General features: G+C 46.9%; 1 protein-coding gene across 5 annotated transcripts in view; it reads right to left on the bottom strand.

Moving 5' to 3' along the window:
- Nucleotides 1-12,440, bottom strand: part of PHEX (phosphate regulating endopeptidase X-linked) — a 69,730-nt gene extending 57,290 nt beyond the window's left edge. For 3 of the 5 annotated variants that reach the window (XM_085860599.1, XM_085860603.1, XM_085860604.1), the window contains exons 1-3: nt 11,863-12,440; nt 8,844-8,912; nt 2,142-2,303 (exon numbers count right to left, since the gene is read on the bottom strand). In XM_085860599.1, the coding sequence (XP_085716725.1) occupies nt 2,142-2,303; nt 8,844-8,912; nt 11,863-12,004 (373 nt within the window). In that variant the 5' untranslated portion in view covers nt 12,005-12,440. Of the gene's footprint in view, nt 1-2,141; nt 2,304-8,813; nt 8,913-11,862 lie in introns of all 5 variants that reach the window. The other 2 variants (XM_085860601.1, XM_085860600.1) reach the window with 2 other exon arrangements.
- Nucleotides 12,441-12,852: the final 412 nt, after the last annotated feature.

The raw sequence follows: 12,852 nt of genomic DNA, 5'->3' as shown, positions 1-12,852 counted from the left end.
AGGGTAACACCCAAGTTGTTTGTTTGTCCTAAGCGACACAGCTGTACGAGAGTATGCACACATCAACGACGAGCTGGTGAAGCCGTGCATGGCAGACATGCGGAGGAGGATCTGGATCTCACACATCCCTATGGAATGTATCTGTGCAAAGACGATCCAGTCAAGACTCCATTTTTGAATTTTTGGAAGGTGGACCGAGCTTTGTTGGAGATGGTGGTGGTGAGAAGAGGACGCATATGATAAACCAGTCCCCAATTTCCAAGCCAAGAATGGAACAAGGACTAGGTGGAATTACGGATCCTCATGTCTTGACACCTGAGAGTTAATTCACTTACTAAACAGCAAATCGAGCTTCGTGTGCTTTTGTGCCTCCAAGTGCGAATTAATGACCACCTTCTCTCCTTACTCGTTATTCCAACTACCGGTGCCAGGTCGGAGGTTCTGTCACCATGGAGACATCATTTATTTTCATTCCCGTTTTCCCATTCCTCTTCTTGCTGTGTTTCATTCTTCATTCAACTTGTGTGTGGTTTGTTCACCCCATGCATCTTTCCCTCCCCTATGATCTCACTCTCACTTCTCCTCTGCTGTTGGTGTTTTTCCCTTTCAAGCTTGGTCCAATCCATTCTGCTCGAACTCTTCCGTGAGCCTCGACCATGTATACAAAAAAAAATGTCGAAAAACGGTTCTTCAATATCAATCCATATTTTTCTTGGTCAATGTGTGGGCTTTATGTATAGCACCGAGGCATCAAAACTCAGGATTGTGAGTTTGATTAGCAGTGCAGAAAGGGTCCGTCTCCTGGAACGGAAAGCCAAGATGGCCACTAGAAGAAATATTCTTGGAGTGAACAAATGAACATGTGCTCCCTTCAAATTTAATGAATTTGTGAAGAAATATGCCGTTTTGTTTCTTGTGCTCAAATGCATTGAGGATAAGCGAAGTGCTTGGAGTTGTTTGCGAGCCCTTCCTGTGTATATTTCACCATCGTCGTGTGCCTTCTTCCTCGACGTTCGACCTGCTAACCTTCCATGCGATAAAACATTGCTCTATTGTTCATCGTAGTCAGCAAGTCACGGTGTCAGGCCAAGGCTTTATTGGATAAGCCCGCAATGATCTCACCAGATGCTCATTGGGTGCGTTGCTGCATCTGCCAAGGTTTTTTTTTTTCTCTCTTCTTTATCCTCCTTGGTGCTCCTTCTCACTCACAAGCAAGTTGCATCTCTGTGTCCAGCCACTCGTGTGCCTGCACTCTTTTTATGTCTGTCTGTCCGTATTTGTTTGTTTGGGCAATGAAGGTCATCTATTGTATTGAAATTCCTGGGAAAATATTACGTTGTCTAACTTTAATTGGAGACAAAGCAGAGTCATCATGACCTTGCTGGATCGAGAGAAAAATGGCAGAAACCCTTCTATATCCTCCTCCATTACTTTCTAGTCTATCTGCCGAGGTTTTGGAGATGTATGGACAGCGTCTTTGAGCTGATAATGTTCCCTGTGCCATCCATGTTACCCGTTGAAAATGGCCACAACCTTAGGTTCTCTTGCAGATCAGACAAGTATTTAATTTTTTTTCAAACAAAACAGGTTATTTCTCTTCCTTATTTATTTTTGCTGAAAATTTCATTCAAAGCGCAAGACTTGTGGGCAAGTGAATACAAATGATTTCGTTCCAAGGACAATGTTGGTGAGCAGGAAGAGGAACGAGGCAGTTGGGGAGGGGGTATGTTTTCCCAAGGGATCTATATTTTATCGTCGGTCACAATCTTGGCGAGGCCACGATCCAAACCCCCAGGACTGTGCAGAGTTTAACCCTTGCAGGCAAAAGGAACTACGTTGATGAGATGTGATGCATTGGATATCGAATATGTATGATTCATGTCTGCATCTGTCACTGCTTGGCCGCCGTGGCATTTTCTTCAGTTTGTCGGTCGAATAATTCCTTCGTCTTGCTTTATACAAAAAAAATATATATATATATATATATATATATTTTGCACAAAAAAATTAGGCTCATGGAAAACCGACACGAAAACCAAAATCCACTCAAAATCTTGTTTTTGTTGGAAGTGGGAAATAAGTGGAACCACACATTGTGATAACTGTGATGGGAGTGGTTAAACTCTGCACGGTTTCCTTACCATGGAGCATGTTATTGACATTTTGTACGAGCATTGGGTAGGTGCCGAACCAGGAGTGGTCATCTGGAATGGGATTTGCACGATTCCATCCGCCGCAGGAGAATGAGAAAAAATCATCGCAAGGGTCTTTCTCCAGGTCCATCTTCTGTAGCACCGTTGCCGCTGGGGAAAGGTGTTGTGGGTGAAATGGAAGGAATGTAGTGACATGGCCTACAGGTACGGGTCATGAAAAGGAAGGATAAAATGTGAGATTTGGTGAACATTGTGGGAATGGAGGTCTTTTTGGAGCTTCGTTCAAAATGTCTCCAATTCTTAATGTTTCAAAGACAACTTTAAGAATATTCAAGAAATCTGAGTATAAAATGACTCACCTGGGTGGTCCCTAAGGGTTTCCTAAGACCATAGTGTCATGTCGGTCAGTGTTCATACAATTCGACCTCACATTCTCCGACTCCCAACACAAAGTCTGTTTATCATGCAAGAAATGTGTTCCTTATATATATTTATATATTTTTACATAAATAATCTCAAGAAATCCTTTCTGTTCACCATGTTAGATTAGCAAAAGTACCTGGCCCCAGTGACGGGAAAAGTTTAAGTCCGTTTATCAATTTGAATTATTCCATGGATTTCAAAAAGGTTAATTGTGTTGCACAACCAAAGCTCTGAGCTACTTATACCACCCACCGCAAACGGTGGTGCAACATCGGGTGGCGGAGGTGGAATTTGTCGAAAAAGACAGCAAAATGTATCTATTTTAAATTGTGTTACTCCATGATGAAGATATGTATGATATTTACTTCAATCCAGATGTTCATGTTGATTTTAAAGATTACTGGAAGGGACAATAAAGCGACTGACTATATTACATCAAGGAAAGTGGAATGAAAATGCAAAAGAACCAATCGGCAGCTTTTCAAATGCAGTGCGGGAAGCGGCCACCATAAACGGGAGACAGACGAACGCACCGACAGACACCACGAGTCACAATATATATATATATATATATATATATATATATATATATATATATATATATATATATATATATATATATATATATATATATATATATATATATTGTTGCAGAATTCGCGCCCGCTGGCGTGCGAACGTCCACGTGACTCGAATCGCGGTACGTCGCCCACCGGACAGACAATTCTGTCGTGACCCTCTCGGACTAACGCCGGGAGCTAGTCACGGGTGGGCCTTTCGGCCTCACCACGATCGTGCCAATCGGCCACCCGCGTGGGATAGGATTGTTCGCCAAACTCGACCTACCTAAGCACCCACGCGGAGGGTAGACCGGGCGATCGCACTTCGCCGCAGGTCGACTCCGGACACGGGCCGCTTAAGCGATCCGTTCCGTACTATCGGGATAACCGAGCGGTGTTATCGTCGGCCTCGACGTTCCCGATTAATTATCGGGCATATTAAGCCCACTACCAACCCTTTACGTGAAGCAAGATGGAGATTCAATTAAAGAAAAGTCGAAGCGAAACGGGAAAACAGTTCAACATGATGCACATTTATTCCGCGGCACACGGAGAGCACACATATACAGCCAAACAGAATGCACATATATCAAATGCTACAAAAGAAACAATGACGCAGAGATACTACCGACTACGTGAGCACACGGCAACACTTAAACAGTTTTACTTCACAGACGGCGCCAACAACACATTTACTCAAAAGCAAAAGAAAAGGCCACCCTCAAAGACAAGGGGCAGACGGGGCCTGTGGGCCAATATTTGCGCAGGACCTGAAAGAGCGGTCAGGTCCGCGAGACCGGGTGGGTCCTACCCGCGTCTTTGTGATGAGCCGCAAATGTGGCAGCGCGGCGGTGCCCCGACTTCGTGCTCCTTCGCGGGTTTCGTTGGCACTGCTTGGAGTGGGGTGGGAACGGTGCCCCCTTTTCGCACTATCTCAGCGCGGGGGAAAAGGGGGGGGGGAATTGTTGATGCTCTGGGGAAAGAGTATAGCTGGCTTGCGTGGGTCCCGTGACGAGTGATTCCACCGCGACCTCGTCGCCGACTGCCGTCTTCCTTGCCTTGGACCCGAGCTCCACGGACTCTTCCCCCAATTCTCCTCAGCCGACTGCCGAAAACCACCGGGACGCCCTTGCCTCCCGACTCCACTCCACACTCCAACCCGACTCTGCCCAAAACTCTCTCCGCTTTTCTGCCACTCTCCGCTCTTCCAAAACCGACTTGACCCCAAAACTCTTCGCTTTTCTGCCACTCTCCTCTCTTCCAAACTGACTCTGCCCCTCTCCGCTCTTCCAAAACCGACTCTGCCTTTTCTGCCACTCTCCGCTCTTCCAAAACTGACTCTGCCCAGATTCGCCTTGCGCTCGGCGCTTTATAGGCCGGCAGGAGAACCCATATGCAAATTTCCGGATCAGAACGAGCTCGGGGGTGGAGCCACGCTCGCCCATTGGATGGAGAAAAAGGGGCGTGAATCTCCCCTTATCCTAGAATTTGCATATCTCGATTCCACACAGACGCGCCTGGAGGCGGGGCCAAACCGCCCCACGCTTGCTGATTGGACGGATCAGAAGTGGTCGTGTAGCATTCCTGATCCGAATTCTCCTCGGAAAGGCCGCATTTTGCGCTCGCGGCTCAGCGCGCATCTTGTACGAGCCCAGGACAGCCCGACGCTCGGTGCTCACAGGTGGTGCGGGAATGGCCGCAGAAGGAGAGAGGTGAAGGTGGTGGAGGGTTTATGGTGGTGGTTTATGGCCATGGTGCCGTTTGGAATGGCGGTGATGCGATGTTTGTGGGAGCGAGTTGTGAAGGTAAAGATCGTGGCTGTTGGCGTTGTTGTTGTTGTGTGATCGTTGGAGCGTGGTTGGTTCAAAATAAAGATAGAACAGAAAAACGGCTATCTCAAAGCGTCACAGCCTGAATGAATCACATTTATTCCCTCTAAACAACGGGTTTGGGGCTAACTACACATGTACTTACAGAGATATCTCACCTCCGGGACCTGAATGGTGGTTTGTGAATTTCCACAACCGTAACAAAATATATATATATATATATATATATATATATATATATATATATATATATATATATATATATATATATATATATATATAAGATCACGTGATTACTACTTTTGATAAAATAAAAATGACGATGCACTACTTCAGATGGTGCAAGGTATGTCAGTGCAGTCAATTAAATAACTATTCACAATGCAATGTCGAACGTTCCAAAATCAGTGTTTTAAACTATCCCTGATTCAGTAGTTTTTGTCCCAAGTATAACTATTTTGAGATGTAGGCCGGATGAACAATTTTGCTATCGAAATTTTTAATGTTTCGTTTTTTAAATCCCACTCTTTGTTCATTTTTTTATTGAATGTTAGGAGAGCTATCTATTGTGCGAAATGATGCTCTTCCAAACGATATCTGAAAATATTCACAAAACAAAAAAACCCGGAGTTCATAGAACACCTCACACCACACAATGTTCAGGTATTCAATTCAATTGAAATAAAATGAAGATTTTGAAAGTTGTAGAAATTTTTTGGAAGTTTAGCGCTGTAGATGCAGTGTCTTTCCACCACCTTATTTAACATGTTCAATTAGTTTTTAATGCCTGTTGTTTGTGTCCTTTATAACGTCCTTTAAAAACATTGTTTCCTGTTTGGAATGATTTTTAATTTTGTTTGACCGCGAGACAGGCAGATAGATTAAAAAAAATTTTTTTTATCTCACTCCCCTCCGCGCATGTGTGATCGGGACAAATTCAGAACCAAATTACTGCTTGAAGTTGCAGGTTCGTTTTCCGATTCGTGTTCAAAATATAACATTCAATTTACATCAAGCTGTTCCTCGATCATACACCAACGTTTGTGGACAGACCGACGGATAGATGCATAGACAGAAGTGAACCAATTGCTCAACTCTGCTTTCCGCTTCACGTGCGGGACGTCACTCCCCGAATACATTTCAACCAAGTGGCTGATGATATAAACAGTTTATGATGTGAACTCATCCTCTTGCAGAGGAAAACAAATCGATGCAATCAATAGGGTATTGATTGAGGTTGTGCTATTTCCCTTGGGGAAACAAGGAGAAACAAACGTTGTGGGCATTAACCCTTCGTCGGATCAATAATAGAGCAAAGGTTATCTTCTTGCTTCCCATGGCGGTTAACATACCTCAATCAATGTCCTGTTTTTTTTTTATTTCCATTGTTCCACCTGTCCATCGATGCAGGTCAACACCTGCCTTCACCAGTAAGACGAGATCTTCATTAGACATTTTGCAAAATAAAATGGTTTACTTGGTTTGGGTAGGCCGTAGGAGAGGTACTGTTGGCAAATTGGACATTTTTGGATTGATCAATTGACATGGGTATTGTGTATTGATTAACCCTGAGGTGACTCAGCTTGACCTGAGTCGCAGTTTTCAGTCGTTTGTACAAGCTCTAATTTCCTCCCTCTTTTATCGATACCCTTGAGACTGCTAAATGTATTGAATGCAGAAAATAATGAATGTTGTTTTAGGCCTTGAACTGGATGTTTTTACTTGCCACATGTCACGGGTCACCAAGAGCTCCGCATTGTTGTGGTTGGAGTTGGGGTTCTTGTTGTTGGAGTTGGGGTTCTTGTTGGGGGTCAAATTTTGAAATGTGCACCCATTGGTCACTTGACTCCACCCATCATGGTACCCAGACGAAATGATATGGCCACCATCTTGGTTTTCTGATGGGCTGAACACATTAGGTCTGTTGTTCTCCGTTGATTATACACAATCCAGGTTTGTTGCATCAGATTTCCATTTAGTGGGGCAACTTAGCTAAATATAGCATAACAATTGTGGATTTTGTGAGGAAAGCAACAAATTTGGCACACCAGTAGCCTATCATATTATTAACAGATTTGGATATTGGGCCATCTCAAAATTTTTTATGGCAGTGGAAAATGGCTGCCACAGCCATCAGCGGCTGAATTTGAGATGGCCCAATATCCAAATCTGTTCATAATATGATAGGCTACTGGTGTGCCAAATTTGGTGCTTTCCTCACAAAATCCACAATTGTTATGCGAAGTTGCCCCACTAATTGGCCTTGTTTGAGTCGAGTGTTACTCATGATGAGGGACCTGGAAAAAATCTAATCATATATTGAATAAAGACTATTCGTAAGGTTTAATCAAGCCCGTACGTGCCACCCTAAAATAAACATGTACGTTTTGAATGGCCCCATATTTGGGTTAAACATCTGTGACCGTGTGACGAACCGCGTCGTTCTGAGATAACCGTGGCGGAGACTGACATCGATGAGAGGTGTTGAGTTAATCCTTTAATAGCACATTAAATGTGTATTTCCAAATCGTGCTTTCATATTTTAATCTTCCTTTAAATGCGTGTTTCCCAATTGACCTGTTACCGGGTTTTTGAAGCCAATTGACTTGCGCTTAATGGAGGTCCTGTCCCTTGAATGACCACCGACAGGTTTTTACGAACAAAAAGTTTAAATTACAACAGAGAGAGCGGGAGGGTGGAAGAGAGGGACACACACACACACACACACACACACACACACACACACACACACACACACACACACACACACACACACACACACACACACACACACACACACAGATATAAGGGTAAATCCTGTGTTCGGAATCATGATGAATGTTATCTACCTAATATTATTCATTCACACGGGAACACGGACAGACACATCTCTATCTAATATTATTCATTCACATGGGAACACGGACAGACACATCTCTATCTAATATTATTCATTCACACGGGAACACGGACAGACACGTCTCTATCTAATCTTATTCATTCACATGGGAACACGGACAGACACGTCTCTATCTAATCTTATTCATTTACATGGGAATATGGGACAGACACATCTCTATCTAATATTATTCATTCACATGGGAATACGGGACAGACACATCTCTATCTAATATTATTCATTCACATGGGAACATGGGACAGACACATCTCTATCTAATCTTATTCATTCACATGGGAACACGGACAGACACATCTCTATCTAATCTTATTCATTCACGTGGGAACACGGGACAGACACATCTCTATCTAATCTTATTCATTCACATGGGAACACGGACAGACACATCTCTATCTAATCTTATTCATTCACGTGGGAACACGGGACAGACACGGCTCTATGTAATCTTATTCATTCACATGGGAATACGGGACAGACACGGCTCTATGTAATCTTATTCATTCACATGGGAATACAGACAGACACATCTCTATCTAATCTTATTCATTCACATGGGAACACGGACAGACACATCTCTATCTAATCTTATTCATTCACGTGGGAACACGGGACAGACACGGCTCTATGTAATCTTATTCATTCACATGGGAACACGGACAGACACAGCACAAGGTTAATGAGACAGATTAGAGAATGTAAGCTGAGCCGTTCAACAGCGATGAGGGACACGAGTGGACAGAGGAGGCGAGAAATATCTATTTTGTGTCACAGGTTGTGAACACAGTGTGGTCATTCTTGTTTTGTTCATGTAAGTGTCCTCGGATGAAAATAAAAAACAACAACCGACATTCAAGACCCTAAGTTTGTACTGGGCATCTCTCGGTTTCCCCTGACAAACCTTTTCAGTAATTTGGCATAGAGTTCGTACCTACATCACTTCAGTGGTGGGTCGTCTCACCTGCTTCAACACAGGCCGCTGTAAGGCAAACACCAGGTGTCCCAACACCTCGAATGTTCCCGCGCAGGGCTGAAAAAGGTAGTTTTGGTCATCACACACACGAACACACACACACACACACACACACACACACACACACACACACACACACACACACACACACACACACACACACACACACACACACACACACACACACACACACACACACACACACACACACACACACACACACCTCATCACCTTGAGGCACTGCCGCCCATGCAGTACATGCTACTTCCATTCCAAGGGACGTGGTTAATTCCCATTTACATCATTCCCTGGTGTCCTTTTGCCCGAGGACTGGCAGAGATTGATGGAGACAATTTTAACGAGTTGTCTCCTCGATACAATTTGCCAATTGTTGTTTAAGCGATTCCGAAACGATGTTAATACGGAGTTGGAAACAAAACAACTCATGTATTCACAAAACTGAGACACAGAGAGAAGAATAACGAGAAAAAACAAACAAACAAAAAAACACAAAGAAAGAGAGAAAAAAAATGTAAGAATTTCCGAGGGAGTGAGAGTGGAGCGAGACGAGTGAGAGTGGAACGAGACGAGTGAGAATGGTGAGTGGAGCGAGATGAGTGAGAGTGGAACGAGACGAGTGAGAGTGGAGCGAGTGGAGCGAGACGAGTGAGAGTGGAGCGAGACGAGTGAGAGTGGAGCGAGACGAGTGAGAGTGGAGTGAGAGTGGAGCGAGACGAGTGAGAGTGGAGCGAGACGAGTGAGAGTGGAGCGAGACGAGTGAGAGTGGAGTGAGACGAGTGAGAGTGGAGTGAGAGTGGAGCGAGACGAGTGAGAGTGGAACGAGACGAGTGAGAGTGGAATGAGAGTGGAACGAGACGAGTGAGAGTGGAATGAGAGTGGAGCGAGACGAGTGAGAGTGGAGCGAGACGAGTGAGAGTGGAGCGAGACGAGTGAGAGTGGAGCGAGACGAGTGAGAGTGGAGTGAGAGTGGAGCGAGACGAGTGAGAGTGGAGCGAGACGAGTGAGAGTGGAGCGAGACGAGTGAGAGTGGAGCGAGACGAGTGAGAGTGGAGCGAGACGAGTGAGAGTGGAGTGAGAGTGGAGCGAGACGAGTGAGAGTGGAGCGAGACGAGTGAGAGTGGAGCGAGAGGAGTGAGAGTGGAGTGAGAGTGGAGTGAGACGAGTGAGAGTGGAGCGAGAGGAGTGAGAGTGGAGTGAGAGTGGAGTGAGACGAGTGAGAGTGGAGCGAGACGAGTGAGAGTGGAGCGAGACGAGTGAGAGTGGAGCGAGTGGAGCGAGACGAGTGAGAGTGGAGTGAGAGTGGAGCGAGACGAGTGAGAGTGGAGCGAGACGAGTGAGAGTGGAGCGAGACGAGTGAGAGTGGAGCGAGACGAGTGAGAGTGGAGCGAGACGAGTGAGAGTGGAGTGAGAGTGGAGCGAGACGAGTGAGAGTGGAGCGAGACGAGTGAGAGTGGAGTGAGAGTGGAGCGAGACGAGTGAGAGTGGAGCGAGACGAGTGAGAGTGGAGCGAGACGAGTGAGAGTGGAGCGAGACGAGTGAGAGTGGAGTGAGAGTGGAGCGAGACGAGTGAGAGTGGAGTGAGAGTGGAGCGAGACTGGAGTGAGAGTGGAGCGAGACGAGTGAGAGTGGAGTGAGAGTGGAGCGAGACGAGTGAGAGTGGAGTGAGAGTGGAGCGAGACGAGTGAGAGTGGAGTGAGAGTGGAGCGAGACGAGTGAGAGTGGAGTGAGAGTGGAGCGAGACGAGTGAGAGTGGAGCGAGACGAGTGAGAGTGGAGCGAGACGAGTGAGAGTGGAGTGAGAGTGGAGCGAGACGAGTGAGAGTGGAGTGAGAGTGGAGCGAGACGAGTGAGAGTGGAGCGAGACGAGTGAGATGGTGAAAGTAAATGAACATGTGTGAATGGGGATACGTGATGTTCGTGGAGAATTTATTATTACAATATGAAATTGGGTTTATAGTCACAGAAGTTTTCTAATTCAGGGAAAACGAAGCCATCATCGGGACATGTAAGGGGCACAGTGTGATGTGAGGACGTGATGGCTATTTCAAAGTAATTACTTCACACAAAATATCACAAGGAAGATGGAGGAGAAGTGGAATGTGGGAACGAGTAAGGGGGGTCTGGCGAGCGTAGTGAGGAGTTCAGGTGTGTGTAGTGAGGGGGGTCAGGTGTGTGCGTAGTGAGAAAAGACGGGTGTGCGCAGTGACGAGGGTGGGTGTGTGCGCAGTGAGGGGGGTCTGGTGTGTGCGTAGTGAGGAGGATCGGGTGTGTGCGCAGTGAGGGGGGTCAGGTGTGTGCAGAGTGAGAAAAGACGGGTGTGCGCAGTGAGGGGGTCGGGTGTGTGCGCAGTGAGGGGGTCGGGTGTGTGCGCAGCGAGGGGGTCAGGTGTGTGTGAAGTGAGTGGGGTCTGCGGCGAGTGCAGTGAGGGGGTCGGGTGTGTGCGCAGTGAGGGGGATCGGATGTTTGCGCTCTGAGGGGGTCAGGCATGTGCGCTGTGAGGGGGTCAGGCATGTGTGCTCTGAGGGGGTCAGGCATGTGCGCTGTGAGGGGGTCAGGCATGTGCGCTGTGAGGGGGTCAGGCATGTGCGCTGTGAGGGGGTCAGGCATGTGCGCTGTTAGGGGGTCAGGCATGTGCGCTGTGAGGGGGTCAGGCATGTGCGCTGTCAGGGGGTCAGGCATGTGCGCTGTGAGGGGGTCAGGCATGTGCGCTATGAGGGGTTAGGCATGTGCGCTATGAGGGGGTCAGGCATGTTGCGCTGTGAGGGGGGTCAGGCATGTTGCGCTGTGAGGGGGGGTCAGGCATGTTGCGCTGTGAGGGGGGGTCAGGCATGTTGCGCTGTGAGGGGGGTCGGGTGCAAGCGCAATGATAGGTGTCGGGTGCATGCCGTGATGAGTGTTGGGCGCACGCACTGAGGGGGTCAGGTGTGCAGTGAGTGGGGAGGGGCGCGTTCAATTGGGGGTGTGATGAAAGGGGGGGGCGTTCTCACCCAAGGCAAGCAATACACACAGCACAAAGCTGCAGGCAGCCAAAATTATGGTGACAGCAAAGAGCCCCCTTTCTTCTATTAATCTTCTCACACGACTTGGTTGTGGAGACTCAACTTCCATCCCTCCTATCATCGCACTCATGTTCTGGAGAAAGTGGTGCAAGATTATTTCTCTCCTCGACAGTAGCTCACCGTTCCTGACCTCACGTTCATTGGTCTTGTCAGTCCGGTTTCTTCACCTCGGTGTCCAAATCCAAAGTTTATTAAAGTTATTTCAGTTCTGTTCACAGTACACAATCCAAGTTCACCATGGCCTTTCTTCTTTCTGCAATTCCTTCTCTTTATTTTTTTTTTGAAGCTTCAATTCAGATTTGAGCCCCCTCAGCCCCTGTGATCTTAATTATTTTTTCGCTCCAGCGAAAGGATCCTCTCTCACTTTTTTGAACTTGACTAAAGCTCAGCTTTTATCACATTCTCCATGCTGATGCCTCATACACAGATAGACAGATACACACACACACTCTCCCAAACTTGGCCTGTCGACTTCTTGCAGAACTTGGAATGTCCTATGGCTTCCTCCCACCAAACATCTTTTATCCAACCCACTGAAAGCACCCCCACTACAGACTTTACTCCTCCTCCTGTTGAAATTCATTCATTCTCTGTCTCTTTCCCTCAACGTCTCTCCCACCCACTGTCTGTCTCTCCCTCCCTCCCACCCAATGTTTGTCTGTCTCTCCCACCCAATGTCGGTCTGTCCCTCCCTCCCACCGACTGTCTGTCTGTCTGTCTCTCCCTCCCACCCACTGTCTGTCTGTCTCTCCCTCCCTCCCACCCAATGTCGGTCTGTCTCTTCCTCCCACCCACTGTCTGTCTGTCTCTCCCTCCCTCCCACTGTCTGTCTATCTCTCCCTCCCTCCCACCCACTGTCTGTCTATCTCTCCCTCCCTCCCACCCAATGTCGGTCTGTTTCTCCCTCCCACTCAATGT

The sequence above is a fragment of the Eptatretus burgeri genome, chromosome 16 (assembly GCF_056783735.1).
Source record: "Eptatretus burgeri isolate ZD-2024b chromosome 16, Ebu_testis_v1, whole genome shotgun sequence".
NCBI lineage: Eukaryota > Metazoa > Chordata > Myxini > Myxiniformes > Myxinidae > Eptatretus > Eptatretus burgeri.
Note: the sequence above shows the minus strand (reverse complement) of the source record. Positions and strands in the feature narration are given on the sequence as shown.